This window comes from Ursus maritimus, unplaced genomic scaffold (assembly GCF_017311325.1).
Source record: "Ursus maritimus isolate PB19 unplaced genomic scaffold, ASM1731132v1 scaffold_17, whole genome shotgun sequence".
NCBI lineage: Eukaryota > Metazoa > Chordata > Mammalia > Carnivora > Ursidae > Ursus > Ursus maritimus.
The window spans coordinates 46,782,128-46,797,737 of record NW_024424119.1 but is presented as its reverse complement, the minus strand read 5'-3'; the positions used below and the strand labels follow the sequence as shown (position 1 = coordinate 46,797,737).

The following is a 15,610-nucleotide window of genomic DNA, read 5'->3' as shown; positions in this document are numbered from 1 at the left end:
AAAGTCATTTGTTAAAAGCAAACATACAATCTAGGTTCTAATAAGACTCATAGACCACAGAAGTGGAGGAAGCAGCAAAGGAGCTTTGGATAGTGCGTATAGGCTGGGTTCCTTCCTACCTTCCCAGATACAAACACTCATAAACATAGGGCTGGCCCCTGGGAATACAGGTAACAAACAGTAGGATATAGTTCCTGTCCTTAGGACCCTTACATAGGGTGGCAGACTTCCAAACAAATTAATGCAATAGGGCAAGATATTATTGACCATATTACACATTATGTAAAATCTAATTTTTCATGTAATGAAAATTCTTTAATCAAGTCCTCTTTTAGTTTCAATTTTAATACTTAGTCTTAAGCTTTTGTTAGAAAAGACCTCATTTCTGTGAATCATAAGGTTACCTTCAAAATTAGCTGGCCTGCAAAAAAATTTACCGACGATATTTTATTAAATGTTTAAAGGGATAATCAAATAACTTGACAAATATTTAAAGTAATGATAGTGCATTGTCCTTACCATGCTAAATTCTATGATCTCTCTTGAATCAGAGACTTCGAACTTCTTTTAAAAAATAAAATTTTTCAAAGTATAGCAGTGAAATATGCAGTTAGTATTTTTACTAATATTTTTACAAATATTGGGTAAAATGTAAGCCATTAGTAAGACTTCTCAGAGACAAGAACCTAACTCTCCATCATGCAGCCCCCTGACCACCTCTGGCTACATTTTAGGAAGACACGCCCTAGAGAAATGTTTGCTTTTTAAGGACAAAACAAAACAATATGAAACAACAAATAGCTTTAGTGTAATATTTGCATAAAGGATTAAAGAAGAGGTAGAGAAAAGCCTCTAAACCCCTCTTAGCTCTCCCATCTCACTACTTTGCTCTTAAGAAAACAAAGAAAAGAGAAAGGGTGAGAGGTTTGGACAGCACCATGGAGCACGTTTCTCTTGATCTGAAATATGATATTCAGCCACTTAAACAAAATAAGTGTACCATTCTACTGAACGCTATCTCCTTCAAACCTTAGGTTTTGTTTTCAACCAGAGATATCTATACTTCTCTATATAAGTATATATACACATGTTATGTACATACAGACATATGGATATATAATACACATACAGATATATATGATACATGCATACATAAACATATGTATCACTCAAATTTGTGCATCAAACTAAAAGACTTTCAGAAAGAACTCTGCGGCTAAAAATGAGGAGACATAATTTCTAGATGGAATGATACTCCCGTCCCTATAGAACAAGCCAAAAATCTCTTCATTTACTTACATGTTTTGGGTCTCTGGAATCCAGGCTATCTATGGCTATTTGCAGGTCCTTGATCTCATTCTGCTTTTCATCTATTTCTTGCCTTTGCTTTTCCATCTGTGTTTCTAAATCCATAGCTTCTTGGCGTAATTTATTGAGAAGCTGTATCCTACCACTCAACTGCTTGAAGAGAAGGTCTTTCTCCGATTCTGAAATCTAATCCCCCCAAACCCAACAAACAATTAACAGAGGATAGCAACAGTGATTTACTAATTTAAAGAAAACTTCTAAAATTTAAAAAGGTATTCTGTGTTCTACCAGTTTTTTTAATAGAAGTAAAATGTAAAAGTCATCTAGGCATTCCACTCATATCTTATACTTTTATGCTTATTACATGTAGAAAATCTTATTTTATAAAAGTTTATGAAAACTCATAAGAGCAGGTAAAAATGAAGTTGTCATTCTAGTATAAGCAACTTGTAAATTATTAATAATAATAACCACAATATTAATAGTCGACTTTATATAGCACTTACCCTTGTTAAGGATGTCAAGCAAATTAATAGCGTAATGAAAAATTTAGGCTTATATGTACTCATATAAAATAACTTTTTTCAAGCACATTTTGTAAGCATCCATTTATTTAAAAATTATGTATATTATTTACATCTATCGATCTATCTATATAAGCTTTGGTCAACATTATTGTAAAACATTTTTTTAATTATTAAAATCATTCTTGATGGCTCCCTCTACCTCATCTCCCACTTTCAATCCATTTAAGTTTTTATTTAAGTAATCTCTGCACCCCATGTGGGGCTTGAACTCATGACCCCAAGATCAAGAGTCGAATGTTCCTCCAACTGAACCAGCCAGGCACCCCTCAATCCATTTTTAAGTCTGATCAGTTCACCTTCCAAATTCTGCAGAACCAGTTTATTTCCCTCTACATCCACCATCGCCCCCCTAGTCCAAGCCATTACCATCTCTTGCCTGTACTGAACAACAGTCCCATAGGAGATTCACCCATCTCCATTCTTTCCATCTCCTTCACCCCATTTCCCTCTCAAGCAGTAGCCAAAGTGACCTTATAAAAATACAAATAGGATCAGCCATTCTACTATCTAATGTCCTTCAAAAGCTTCCCATTACCTTCAGACTAAAATTCAAATGCCTTACTCTCTACCATAGGACAGCCTATGAAGTCTGGCATAATCTTTGACCTCATCTTCCACACACTCTCCATCCCTCAGCAGAGAAATCTTTAGTGTGCAGGTCTTTGCACCTGCTGTCACCTCTGCCTGGAATACTTGATCCCCTAATGCTGCCTTGCTGGATCCTTCACATTTTGGGTTTCAGCCCAAATGTCACCTCCTCGGAGAGGCCTTTGTGGCTCCACAATCTAAATTATAGCCTTTTTATTGCCTCTCCTAACTTTCTATTTTTTCCTACAACATACATGTTGTTTAACTATATTTCCTTTTTACTTTTTTTTTTTTATATTTGTTCATTGCCTATTATATCCTGTCCACGTGGGAGGGAAATATACCTGTTTTATTCATCACTCAGGGCCCAGCCCAATCAGGGACTAGCATATAGTAAGCTTCCAATAAACTCGAAACAATTTCTAGTTACTATATAATTTTAAAATCAAAATATAGTGTATCTTTTGAAAGAATCTACAATTTGGACTTCACATTCTTGTTTTACCTACTATAGTATGAATGCAGTTACCAACATAATTCTGAAATACTGATTTTTAAAAGTTGCAAATAACTAAAACCTTTACACACTTGAAAAGTGTCAAGATACTTCCCTATTCCTCATGCAATTACATCATGGATTTGAGCTGCTTATTTCTTCATGACAGACTTTGGTAATTTCTGAGAGTATAACACCTCCCTTTTTTTGTTCACCATATTTTATATCATTTCATTTTTGTTGCTTGTGTTTGATAATGTTCATGTATAGTATAGATGTCTTCTGACTCTTAATCTAGGTCCCAGGATCTTAAAGGTGGGTAGTGCTTAATTAAATTAGAACAGATATAACAGGAAGCATCAACCTCCCTGGGTAAAGTAGACACTTTCATAATAGAGTAGACTGAACACCTCTTTTTACATAAATTATAAGTAATTTATTTCTGCATGCTTTATAAAATGTTAATAGGATGTCATTATGAATGGAAGGAAAATGTAACTGAAAAATACTAGAACCACAGCTGACGCTGAAAATTGTTACTTTGTAATTAATTAGGCAGCACTGATTTTAAAATTTGTTTAACAAGGTTATGAAGGGAGAAAACCCATTTCATTTTTTTCACTTCCTCCTGCATTGCTACTTGGCTTTTACGTACTTTTTTAAGTTGTATAGCTTCTTCCAGCTGTTTAAATTCTTCAGTAGCTTTTAAAATTTGTTGTTCCGCCTTTTCTATTTCATCGTGTAGTTCTGATAGTCGAGTTTGTGCTGCAAATTTAAAAACCATGAACACAAACACAAGAAAAATGCTGAAATCTCAAATTTCTACCAGGGTCAAGATTTAAGCATTCTTGGATCCCCTGGATATGCTGCCACCGAATTACTGTCAAGAACCCCATTCTCAACCATAACAGGAATCATTAAAAACTGATTTGCTCAATGAATCACTACTTTTTTTTTTAGGCTTTTCTTGTAAACAATATAATTAAGTGCCTTCAGCATGTTTAATGAAAAGAATTATAAAACAAAATTTGTCTATATATTCAATCTTTTTGAAAGATTAAATTCTTAAAATAATTTAAAAATAACTTTTGTTAACCTGCACTTATTTTTTTTTCTTTGTCTTCCAGTTGTATGTCCAGGGATGTATGAGCTCTCAAGTTCACATGCTCATTTCTGGGTTGTTCCCCTTCATCTGGCTCCATCTTCTTGATCTTTACTGTCTGGGCATTTGCAATAATATAACTCTCTGTAGTGAACATATTTCTCTTGTATCTGGATTTGCCAATGTAAGGGCTTTCATCTGGGGTTTTATCAATTTCGACATACTAAAAGCAAAATAAATATTTATAGTTCAATAAGTAACTTCTAAGTAGCCAAGTGACATTATTCATTTTATTAGTGAAGAACATATCACAGAATTGCCTAAATATTAATCCTACATGCCTCGAAGCTGAAAAATACATGCCATTTTTTACCTCACTCTTAATATACCAAAAAAGAACTAAAACAAAAAATGGTCTCTAAGAATTCCTCCTCCTATCCCCAAAAAGTGGGTTTAGATTGGTTGAGTAAAGAACTGCCTACAGTTATGTGATTAATCACACTGCTTAATCTCTGAAATCAGAAACTTAGGTGTTTTATTTTGGTTTCTTAGCTGATATGTAAGTAAAATCTCAGTCTAATAAATTTTAATAATTGAATTTTTTATGAAATAATAGGATATCGGTTGGAATCACAGATTGTCTTGGGGCTTTTTACCTCTTTTGGATGCTGCTCTAACTTACTGAACCAAAAAATTCACTGATTCAACCAAAATTTTTTTTTTTTTTTTTTTTTAAGAGACAGCCAGCGAGAGAGGGAACACAAGCAGGGGGAGTGGGAGAGGAAGAAGCAGGCTCATAGCGGAGGAGCCTGATGTGGGGCTCGATCCCATAACGCCGGGATCACGCCCTGAGCCGAAGGCAGACGCCTAACTGCTGTGCCACCCAGGCGCCCCTCAACCAAAATATGTTTACTCTGCTGATGCCCTCATAACAAGAAAGTGGAATGGTTATTGATAGTCTCTTAAATATTTTCACCATCCGCCTTCCCCCACTCCACTCTGCTGGCTTTAACTATGGATTACTAAAATGTTAAACTCTAAATAAATAAATAAAAGTTAAACTCACCTCTGATGGGTAATAATTTAGTGGCTCAAATTTGGCATCAATTTTATAAAAGGCCAATTCCTGTTCCATCTCATACTGTTTCTGACATGCTCGCATTAGTTCCATGGTCTTCTGTTTTAGCTATAGTCCCAATTTGATGTGAAACAACATATAATGTCAGTAAGTTAGTATAAAGGTACAATGGCATGGCAAGTTCTAATCATAACTAATAATTAGATTGTTTTAAACCCCACAGCAAATAGCAGAACAGTCACAGTATTTTATCTTCATTCTAAAGTATTACAAAGAATGCAATATAAAATTATCACTTCATAAAAGATCACGTAAAAGACCTTTGAAGTTTATATGCTATTTCAGGATACAGTGAATAAAGATTTAAAGATCATTTAAATTTGCTTTATCCAAACATGAAAATAATTCTGTATCAATTATTTTTAAATACTCTATTAAGTATCTGTTTCCTGATTTTTCAATAATTAACACTAATTTATTTAACTTACTCTGCAATGTTAATGATAGCTTCAAATTATGGATAGAGATGATATTTGGAATTACAAAGGAATCACAAGAAGGAGTGAGAAGGATGAAAATAAGAGATTGATTTCAATTATACTGTTGTTGCTGTATATCTTTGTACATTATTCTTTGTAATAGAGGATAAAGGATATAAATAAGGTCAATCAGATCCCAATATATAATATTAAATTTTTAATAAAGTAATTCTACTGTAATTACAACTTTTTACTTATTCTTAGAAATTTTTGGAGCTAGAAGAAAAGAGATCATTTTAATTTATTTTATTTATTTGAATTTAATTTAATTTATTGATTTATTTGAATTACAAATAAAGAAATTGAGTGTAGATCAGTGAACTGTCTTGTCAAAAGTTACATATTAGATTAGTAGCAGAAGCTAAATATTTTATTAACTACCACTATCAGCCCCCTTCCTACTAAACCAATCCTGTGAGTTCATTTCAAAGGTCCACTAAGTGATTTTTGCCTTTTTCTTTTTTTTTTTTTTTTTGACAGCATCGGATCACAAATACCAGACAAAAAACATGCAGAAAAAATTTCATTAATATGAAAATGCAAGCTAAAGAGAATAAAACATAAACAAACATGAATATTTTACAAGGCTCAGGAACTCAAATTCGTGCATGATTTAGCTTACAGTCATCTCCTGATTATCCATCCAAGTGGAAGTAACGCTAACCTGGATGACAGGCAATCTCGATCAAGTACTCATATATGCCAGAACCTGTGCTGCTCACTGAGTCTTTACAACTACCCTATGAAATGATAAAAGCTGCACCAGGAGATTAAATAACTTGCCCAATTGCGCAGCTCATAGTGAAGAGGCAGAGTTCCATTACGAGTCTCCTGATTTCAAATCTAACACTCTACAACGCTGCCTTTGATGTCCTGCTGCAGGGTGTCCAGCACATTACCCACACTGATGCTTCCACTGAATGCTTTTAAGTCCCTGAATCTCAAGAAAGCAACTCACAACCAACAGCATAAGCTAATCTCAGGTTTCTCTTCCCAAAGATCATTGGCAGTAGGGCCAAACAAAGGCATATGTGACTGGGACCATGGACAACATATGGACTGGTCTCATATATACTCTGTGCATTTTAAAATTACCTTTGTGTCTTTTATAGTGCGAGGCTTAGCATTTAGTAAGTATTCAATAAATGTCTGCTGAAGAAATGCATAAATGAGAGCAAATTAGGAGTTGAAGGACCTGGAAAGTAGGCTGGTTACAGTATTAGCTGTGGATAATCAAGAGTTGACTGCAGTTAACACATTTACCGATCAGAAAAATGATACAAATTCTTTCCCTCACATTCAAATTCACTGTCGTATGTACACATCCATTAAAAAAATTACACATACACACACAAGCACATTTCTTGAGAAGGCAAGCCAGTTTCAAAACTTAAGATGTACATAAGCATATTAACTCAAGTTATCATGCAAACCATGAAAAACATAGTGTGCAATTCAGCCCTGAAGGAACTACCTTTAAAGAAGAATAAACAATCGGCAGAAAATGCTCTGCAAGAAACCAAGACAAGGGCTGAAAGGAGAAAAAAGCAAACAGAGACCATCACCTGGAGAACTTTGGAGAGTTAAGCTGTAGTACTAGAAGCTGCTCTTTACTGACAACTTACCTTAGGAAGATGTTATTAGAACCTGCACCGCTCTTATATGGACACACATTTTATCATCCTTCTATGCTACAGATTTACCACCTTCCATTACTTAGCTTAATTCAATTCAAATTATTTTCATATTCATTACCTTGTTTAGTCCTCACAACTCTGTGAGGCTGGCAGAACAGGTAAATCATCCTCATATTAAAAATGAGGAAACTGAAAAACCGGAGTTAAATAACTTGCAAAAAGACAAAGAGTAATATCAACATTAAAGTTAATTAAATTAATATTTACTGGTGGCAGGAGAGGGGGATTATTATAGTTTGAATGGCACCAGAAGTTTTACTTTAATGTTACTACATTTCTTTTATAGGTTAAATGACCTACTATGTGAAGAGTTACTTTTTGAAACTGGAAAACATTATATAACTGTAGATGATATTATCACCAGATATTCTGCAGAAGATAATGGAAAATATTTTTCAAATGCAGGCTCTTAGAATAAGATCCAGAATTCTTTTTGAAACATAGAATAGTCTTTTGGAATACTGAAAAAACAGGTAAATGAATTTAAAAAGTGAAGGCTGCTGGAGGGGAGGAGGTTGGGAAGATGGGATAACTGGGTGATGGACATTAAGGAGGGCATGGGGATGTATGAGCCCTGGGTGTTATACAAGACTCATGAATCATTGAACTCTACCTCTGAAACTAATAATACACTGTATGTTAATTAATTAAATTTAAATAAAAAATAGCCTGTTGATTAAGAAAAGAAAAAACAAATTTAAAGAAGAAATATAAAATAGCTAATAAATACATACGCAATACTCAACTCTCCCAACAACTAAAAAAAAGTGAAATTAAAGCAATGAGATTCCACTTTTTTCCTATCCTATTTATAAGTTTAAAATAATAATTTCAAGTGGGGAATTGGGCTCTTTCACTCACTGTTATAGAAATATAAAGCAGATATACACTTTTAATATTCACCAAAATTTAAAATGCAAATTACACAGTAATTCCACTTGTAGTGATTTCTTTCTTTTTTTTTTTTTAGTAACCTCTACCCCCAAAGTGGGGCTTGAACTCACAAACCTGAGACTCAGAGTTACATGCTCTGCTGACTGAGACAGCCAGGCACCCCAACTTGTAGTGATTTATACCAAGGAATTACTATTATGAATGCATAAGTACATATTTACAAAGATTTTCTCTGTAGTATTGTTTCTAGTAAAAAAAATGGAAGCAACCTAAGTATTCATCAATAAGAGTAGGTTAAATAAATTATTGTGGATCCATATAACGGAATACAATATAAACTTTGAAAAAAGTAAAAAAGATTATGTGTGTATATTTGTGTGTGCACATGTGTGTGGGTATGTTTTTTAACTTGGAGAGCTATGATATATATACCATTTTGTAAAAAAAAAATAAGATGCAGAATTAAAAAATATAGTAAGGTTCTTTTTATCACAAAATATTTAAAGGTATATATATTTAATTACATATACATTATATAAATATACGCATACATTTAAGCGTAGAAAACAAAAAGGATATATATTAACATCAGGGAATAGGGAAGGGAAAGAGTGAGACCTTCATTTTCTATTGTATACATTTGTGTTGTCTAAATTTGTCACGATAAATATATACTAACTTCATATGTCAATATGTTTTTAAATGGTTAATGATAAAAATAACAATGACATGAAGAAAAGCAATATCTTCTAACCAAAAATAGTTACTGAAAATAAACCCAGCAAAAACTGTTGACAATTTATAAAACAGTTATTCACAGCACAAACGTATCAACATTATTAGTAGAAAAAAGAGAAAATTAGCAACTATGATAATCCGTAATTTGGGGAAAGCGCAAAGTCAAAAGATACAACATTTTGCCCAGGTTTTCTTTTTTTTCTTTTTCTTTTTTTTTTAGATTTTATTTATTTGACAGAGAGAAAGAGAGCGCGTGCACAAGCAGGGGGAGTTGGAGAGGAAGAAGCAGACCTCCCACTGAGCAGAGAGCCCTGCAGGGCTTGATCCCAGGAACCTGAGCCAAAGGCAGACATTCAACGGACTGAGCCACCCAGGCACCCCTTGCCCAGGTTTTCAATGAGTTAACTAACATTTACCAGGGGGTCCGCATATAGAAGTTATAATGTTCTTTTATCTTAGTAATAAAAAATGGATTCTGTATTATAAAAAAGATCAGTAACGCAGGAAAATTTATTAAATGTTCACAAATACCAAGGAATACCATAGTAATACTGTCTTTTATATTTGTATTTTCTTTTGTTTTTTAAGTTTAACTTATTATTTAAGTAGGCACCACACCCAAAATGGGGCTTGAACTCAAGATCAAGAGTTGTACGCTCTACCAACTGAGCCAGGTGCCCTATACTTGTATTTTACATACAAATGTTAAGTGGTGGCCCAAAGAGTTCACTGCTAAAATAAAACTGATTGTCACATAAGTTTCCAATGATTTAATTACTCATCATTATGGAATTATGGACTAGAGAGCCACAGATGTATAACATAAAACTATTGATAATTATCGGATTATTAACATCATATATAATATGCCTTCAGAATATGGCTGACATATTTGAAAAATACCTTCAAATAAGAGGCATATGAAGAAACCCACAAATGTTCTGAACAGTTAACTGACAGAGCTGGGGAAGCTGCCCTGTCTTTCATCATGTTCCCCCTGGTATAAATCATCTTTTTCCTCAGTCAAAGAAGAGCTCAAGAAAGAGGCAGTCAAGTATTCAGATTTCAAGCAACAATTTCCATCTCTACACAGAGAAGGAAACGCTTTTTTCTTGCTAAAAAACATAAGTGCTTAAGCAGAATTCTTGTCAACAAATCAAGTCATTCAAGCCAGAATCCCCATCTTGAAAGGGGGGGGGTGCAAAAAGAAAGAGAACTATCTAGGATTTCATTAGTTATATGAGAAATCAGATTCTCTAAGTTATCCACAGATCAGAAAAAGAATTGTCAAAAGAAAAAAAAAAAGAGTAGCAACAGCTATTTTTTTCTTCAAGGAAAATAACTTAATTATTTTACAGAATCAGATTATCTGGGTTGAAAAGGCCTTTTAAGATCATTTAGTCCATCTCCCTAGCTAATGTCTTTTATTTTTTCTCTAAGCCCTGAGCATATATGCCTGTTTCAGTGACAGCAATCCCATTCCAGAATTATCACATTGTCTCAGGGCAGTTAATAGAAATTTCTTCTTCTTTTTTTTTAGAGTGCACACTAATGAATCATGGAACTTTACATCAAAAACCAGGGATGTACTGTATGGTGACTAACATAATATAATAAAAAATATTATTATAAAAAAAAATAGAGAGTGCACATGCATGAGCCAGTGGCGGGGTGGGGAGGGGGGGGAGGGCTAGGGGAGGAGTCAGAAAAAGGATTCTCTTTCTAAGCAGGCTCCATGCTGGGCGTGGAGCTCCATCTCATGACCTTGAGATCATGACCTGAGCCAAATCAAGTGTCAGATGCTCAACTGACAGAGCCACCCAGGTACCCCTAGAAATTTCTTCTTTATTACTCAATGGAAAATTGTTTTGTTATAAATTTATTTGCCATTTCTTGATTTTATGGCCTGGGACCCTGGTCAATAACTTTGGTCCCTCTTCCATGAAACCGTCCTTTGACTCTCTGAAGATAATGGTCATAGCTCACTAGATCTCCTTTTCTCCAGCCTGGACACCCCTGTTACTTTGGCCACTCCTCATAGGGTGTGGTCTCAAGGCCTCTGAAGTCTCTGGGTCTGGCACTTCTGATTATAAGCTATCTAATCTGTCTAAATCTCTTTTAAAATATCTTTTCTTCTTCTTTCAACCATAAAGCCAAATTATATAAAATTTAAACATTACAGATACACATTAGTGGCAATTTGAAAGTGCTATTTATAATTCCACTCCCCAGAAATAACTACTGTCAAGAGTTTGGTACATATCTACCGTTTTTCCCTACATACACTTATACTATTATATATACTACCTATATAGCATCATACTTGATATACGGTTTCACAGCTTGCTTTTCTCACGTAGCAATATGGATTAGACATACCTCCATATCAGGACATACAACGCTACCTCATTTTAATAGCAACACAATCATTCTTCCAGATGGATATCCACTGAGGGACATTTCCACTATTTTCAGTATTTTACTAATATAAACAATATTGTAGTGAATGTCCATGTATGTATGTGTATATATGTAGGTATACAATATCTTTATACATTCTTTTTTTTTTTTTTTAAGATTGTATTTATTCATTCCACAGAGAGAGAGACAGCCAGCGAGAAAGGGAACACAGGCAGGGGAGTGGGAGAAGAAGAAGCAGGCTCCCAGTGGAGGAGCTTAATGTGGGGCTCGATCCCAGGACTCTGGGATCACGCCCTGAGCCAAAGGCAGATGCTTAACGACTGAGCCACCCAGGCGCCCCAATACATTCTTGCTACAATTTCTACAAAATGTATTAGAAATGTGTATCATATATAACTATTATATGTTAAATATATAAAATGTTTCTAATATATAGAACATAGGGTATGTCCCTTTAAATTTGGATAATATTGCCAATTTGCCTTCTAAAAGTTTTTGCCAAGGCATAGTCTTACCAACAATGTTGTTAAAAATAAAATACAAACATCTAGGGGCAGTCTGACCGACTCCTCAGTGTGGGGCTCCACTGTCCTCCTTTATTTTGGATACCATACTTCTCACATAATGCAGCCCAAGATAGTATTCGTCCTTTGGGGACCCATGTCACACAGTGCATGGTCAGCTACAATTTGTAGAAACTTCTGCACAAATTTCTGTTAAACCACATCTTCCCCATTCTATAGTCAAGAAGTTTTGTTTTTAGCCCCAAGGGCAAAGAATTCTCTATTTCAAGAGAATATAGTCAAAGCAATGTAAAACACAGGCTTACCAATTCATTTTTTGTGTTTAGGTTACTCTCCATCTCCACGTAGCTCTGTTTTTGTAACCTGGCCTCCTCTTTCAGTGACTTGTTCAATTTATCTTGACTTTTAATTTCCTCAAGGAACCTTGTCTGCTCGCTCCTAAGCTCTTCAGTTTCCATTATCTTCTTCTCCAGATCTCTTTCCAGTCTTTCTACCTCGTCTGCCAACACAAATTTAATAGTTTATTAATCATTATATTTTCTACTTGAAGAAAGGTAAGAATATTTCTCAAATAATAGCAGAAGATGTCTTAGAATAATATAAGTACAATTCTACTTTGAAAACTATTCACTATGGTTTTGGGGGAAAAAGATAGTCTTGAGCTAGCAAGTGATTTATATCAAAAAGGAAGAAGGCATTATCATTTGGATAACAATTTTAAAAGATAACACATTACAGAGCACCTGCGTGGCTCAGTCGATTAAGCGTCCGACTCTTGGTTTCAGCTCAGGTCGTGATCTCAGGGTTGTGAGATCTGGCCCAGTACTGGGCTTCACGAATTCAGTGGGGAGTCAGCTTGAAAATTCTCTCCCTGTGCATCTGCCCCTACCTCTGCTCTCTAGCACATGCTCATGCGCTTGCTCTCTAATAAATAAATAAATCTTTAAAAAAAAAAAACAAACAACACTTTACTTCCAAGTATTTCATTCACTTAGCATGTTGGTAAATAAGGTTTTTTCCAGGTCTCCTATTAAAAAACACGCAATATTTTATCTGATATTAGTAATTACACTTTAAAGGGTGCTGCAAGTAGGTCTGCAAAATACTATGTGATCTTAAAAATCCTTCCAAGGCTTCCTACTATGGATAGGATAGCATCCAAACTTACATGAAACTCACAAAGATCTTCATGATTTGGTCTCAAAATCCCTCTCCAGGCTCATTTTCAAGTACACTCCCTACAGCCTTTCTGAAGTGACCCCACTTCTTGAGATTTGTGATGCCTCTTCTTACCTACAAGCTGCTGCTGCTGCTGCTGCTGCTGCTTCTTTTTTTTAAGATTTTATTTATTTTAGAGAGGGAGAGAGAGAGGGAAGGGCAAAGGGGAAGGGAGAAGGATGAGAAGACTCCCTGCTGAGCACAGTGCCAGATGTGGGGCTCTATCTCACAACCCTGAGATGACTACCTGAGACAAAGCCAAGAGTCAGATGCTTAACCGACTGAGCCACCCAGGCATCCCATCCTGCAGGCTTTTATTCACACCTCTGTCTGGAACTTTCTTCTTCTATCTCCTACTGACCTATTTTGTACCTTCCAGGTCTTAGTTTTGAAAATATTTTGAGAAGCCTGCCTTGATTCTATCCTCTCCCCAGGTGAGATGCTTCCCAGAGATGCTCTCAGGTCACCCTGTACCTCTGCTGTGCCCTTTGTCGCACAATGAGTTATAAAATGTGATCAAATGGCTAGGCATCTGCCTTTCCCACTAAAGCTTTGTAAAAGCAGAAACTGCATCTGTCTGGCTCACCGCTGGATCCCAAGAGCCTCTTAATTAATACTCAGTCATAAATAATCCTAATTTAAACATTTTCCCCAAAAGTGTATTTATATGAGGGCTTTCCTTTGCATTATTTATATTTTTAAAGATTCCAAAACATAAATTTCAGGGTAATAAATATTGAGTTAGGGGATCCAAACTAATAAAAATTTACCATATTTCTCAAGGATTGTATCAAACCATATGAAACTGCTCTTTTTGTAAGCCAAAATGGACTAACATCAATTTTGAATGGTTGAACCTACAGACTCACTTCCGAATGCTCTAAAATAGCTATTTCATACCTTCTTCTTTTTCTTCAAACTTCCCATACTCCTTCCATTTTCTTTCTCAGCTGATGACCTCATATTTCACTGAGAAAAGAGACCCCATCCGTGGGAACTTTCTCATTTTCCCACCACCAAAGCAACAAAAACTACCCACACCTGCACACATCTTTGCTCCCTTCTGATAAAGTGTCCCTCTTATCAAGANNCACTCTTTCTTTTTTTTCTCTGATCTCATCTTGTCTTTTCAAGGACCGTAAGAATTTGAGCCATGATGGTCTCTCCACTCCACCCTCAAACATTCTCTTTCTTTCTTCGGTTACTAGCTTCGAGGTTTACTGCATTTGCTTCTGTCCATTTTCTGGTCTGGAAGATACTGGTGAATTTTTTCTAACTTAAACTCTTTTTAAAAATTCATTTATTAGGTACTAGGAGAGAGAAATCATGGGAGGAAATTTCAAATCTTCACCCAAATGTGTCCCTTCCATTCACTCTTGGATCTGTAATCTAGAATTTGTTCCAACCACTCCTTAACTGTGCTGGTCAAGACCATCATGTATTGCGATCTAAAGCACTTCTCTGTCCTCATCTTACTTTTTCTTACTTACTTTCTCTATGTCTCTGCAACACTCAACCTAGCTGACCACTTCCTCTCGTGAAATCTTCCTGGGGCTTTTGCAACCCACTACTTCCTGGGTTTCCCCTTACTTGGCCTCTCTTTCTCAGTCTCCTTAGATGGCTCACCTTGCTCTTCTCCACCCCTGCCTGAGTGAGCCAATCAGTTCCAGTGGGATTAAAGATCACTGTAACGCTGACAACATTTATATCTCTTTGAACTCCAGACTCTTCTCCACCCCTGCCTGAGTGAGCCAATCAGTTCCAGTGGGATTAAATATCACTGTAACACTGACAACATTTATATCTCTTTGAACTCCAGACTCACATATCTAACCCTCTTCTTGGTTGTCTTGCAGACATTCAAACTTAGCATTCTAAAGCCTCCCTTTTGTAAACATAGTATCACCAATCCAACTACTTCTTCAAGCAAGAAGCCTGGGAATTATGCAATTCATTAGAATGTATTGCTGATTCTACCCCCAAAACTGATTTGTCTATTCTACATCCCCCACCTGAATACAGACCACCAACACTTCTAGCCTAGATTACTGCAACAGCCTCTGGACATGTCCCTTTATCTCCACTTGCCCTGCTTCAAATCACTCTCCACCCTGCATTAAAAATAATCTTTTAAAAAAATTTTAATTCCAATATACTTAACATATATTACTTTCAGGTGTACAATACAGTGACTGAATTCCATGCATTATTCAGTGCTCATCAGGATAAGTGTACTCTAAAAATAATTTTCTTAATAAAAAGTGGATCGTGTCCCACTACTGCCTAAAAATTCTCATTTGCTTCCTACTGCACCTGAAATAAAATCCAAACCCCAAGGCCCTCTGTCATCTCACCCTTCCCCCATCTCTCCCAACGTTTTCTTGACTTATCCTCCAGTCATACTGAACCTTTAGTTCCTT

The 15,610-nt window shown here is 35.5% G+C and overlaps 1 protein-coding gene across 7 annotated transcripts in view; it reads right to left on the bottom strand.

Annotated features, from left to right (window-relative positions):
* CNTRL (centriolin) overlaps positions 1–15,610 on the bottom strand; it is a 77,980-nt gene that overhangs the window by 47,219 nt on the left and 15,151 nt on the right. For all 7 annotated transcript variants that reach the window (XR_005835237.1, XM_008698824.2, XM_040631813.1 and 4 more), the window contains 5 exons: positions 12,278–12,471; positions 5,148–5,267; positions 4,076–4,304; positions 3,635–3,744; positions 1,300–1,494 (listed from right to left, as the gene is read on the bottom strand). Coding sequence is in view for 6 of the 7 variants with exons in the window: in XM_008698824.2 (XP_008697046.2) it covers positions 1,300–1,494; positions 3,635–3,744; positions 4,076–4,304; positions 5,148–5,267; positions 12,278–12,471 (848 nt within the window). In the remaining variant the exon portion in view is untranslated. The remainder of the gene's footprint in view (positions 1–1,299; positions 1,495–3,634; positions 3,745–4,075; positions 4,305–5,147; positions 5,268–12,277; positions 12,472–15,610) is intronic.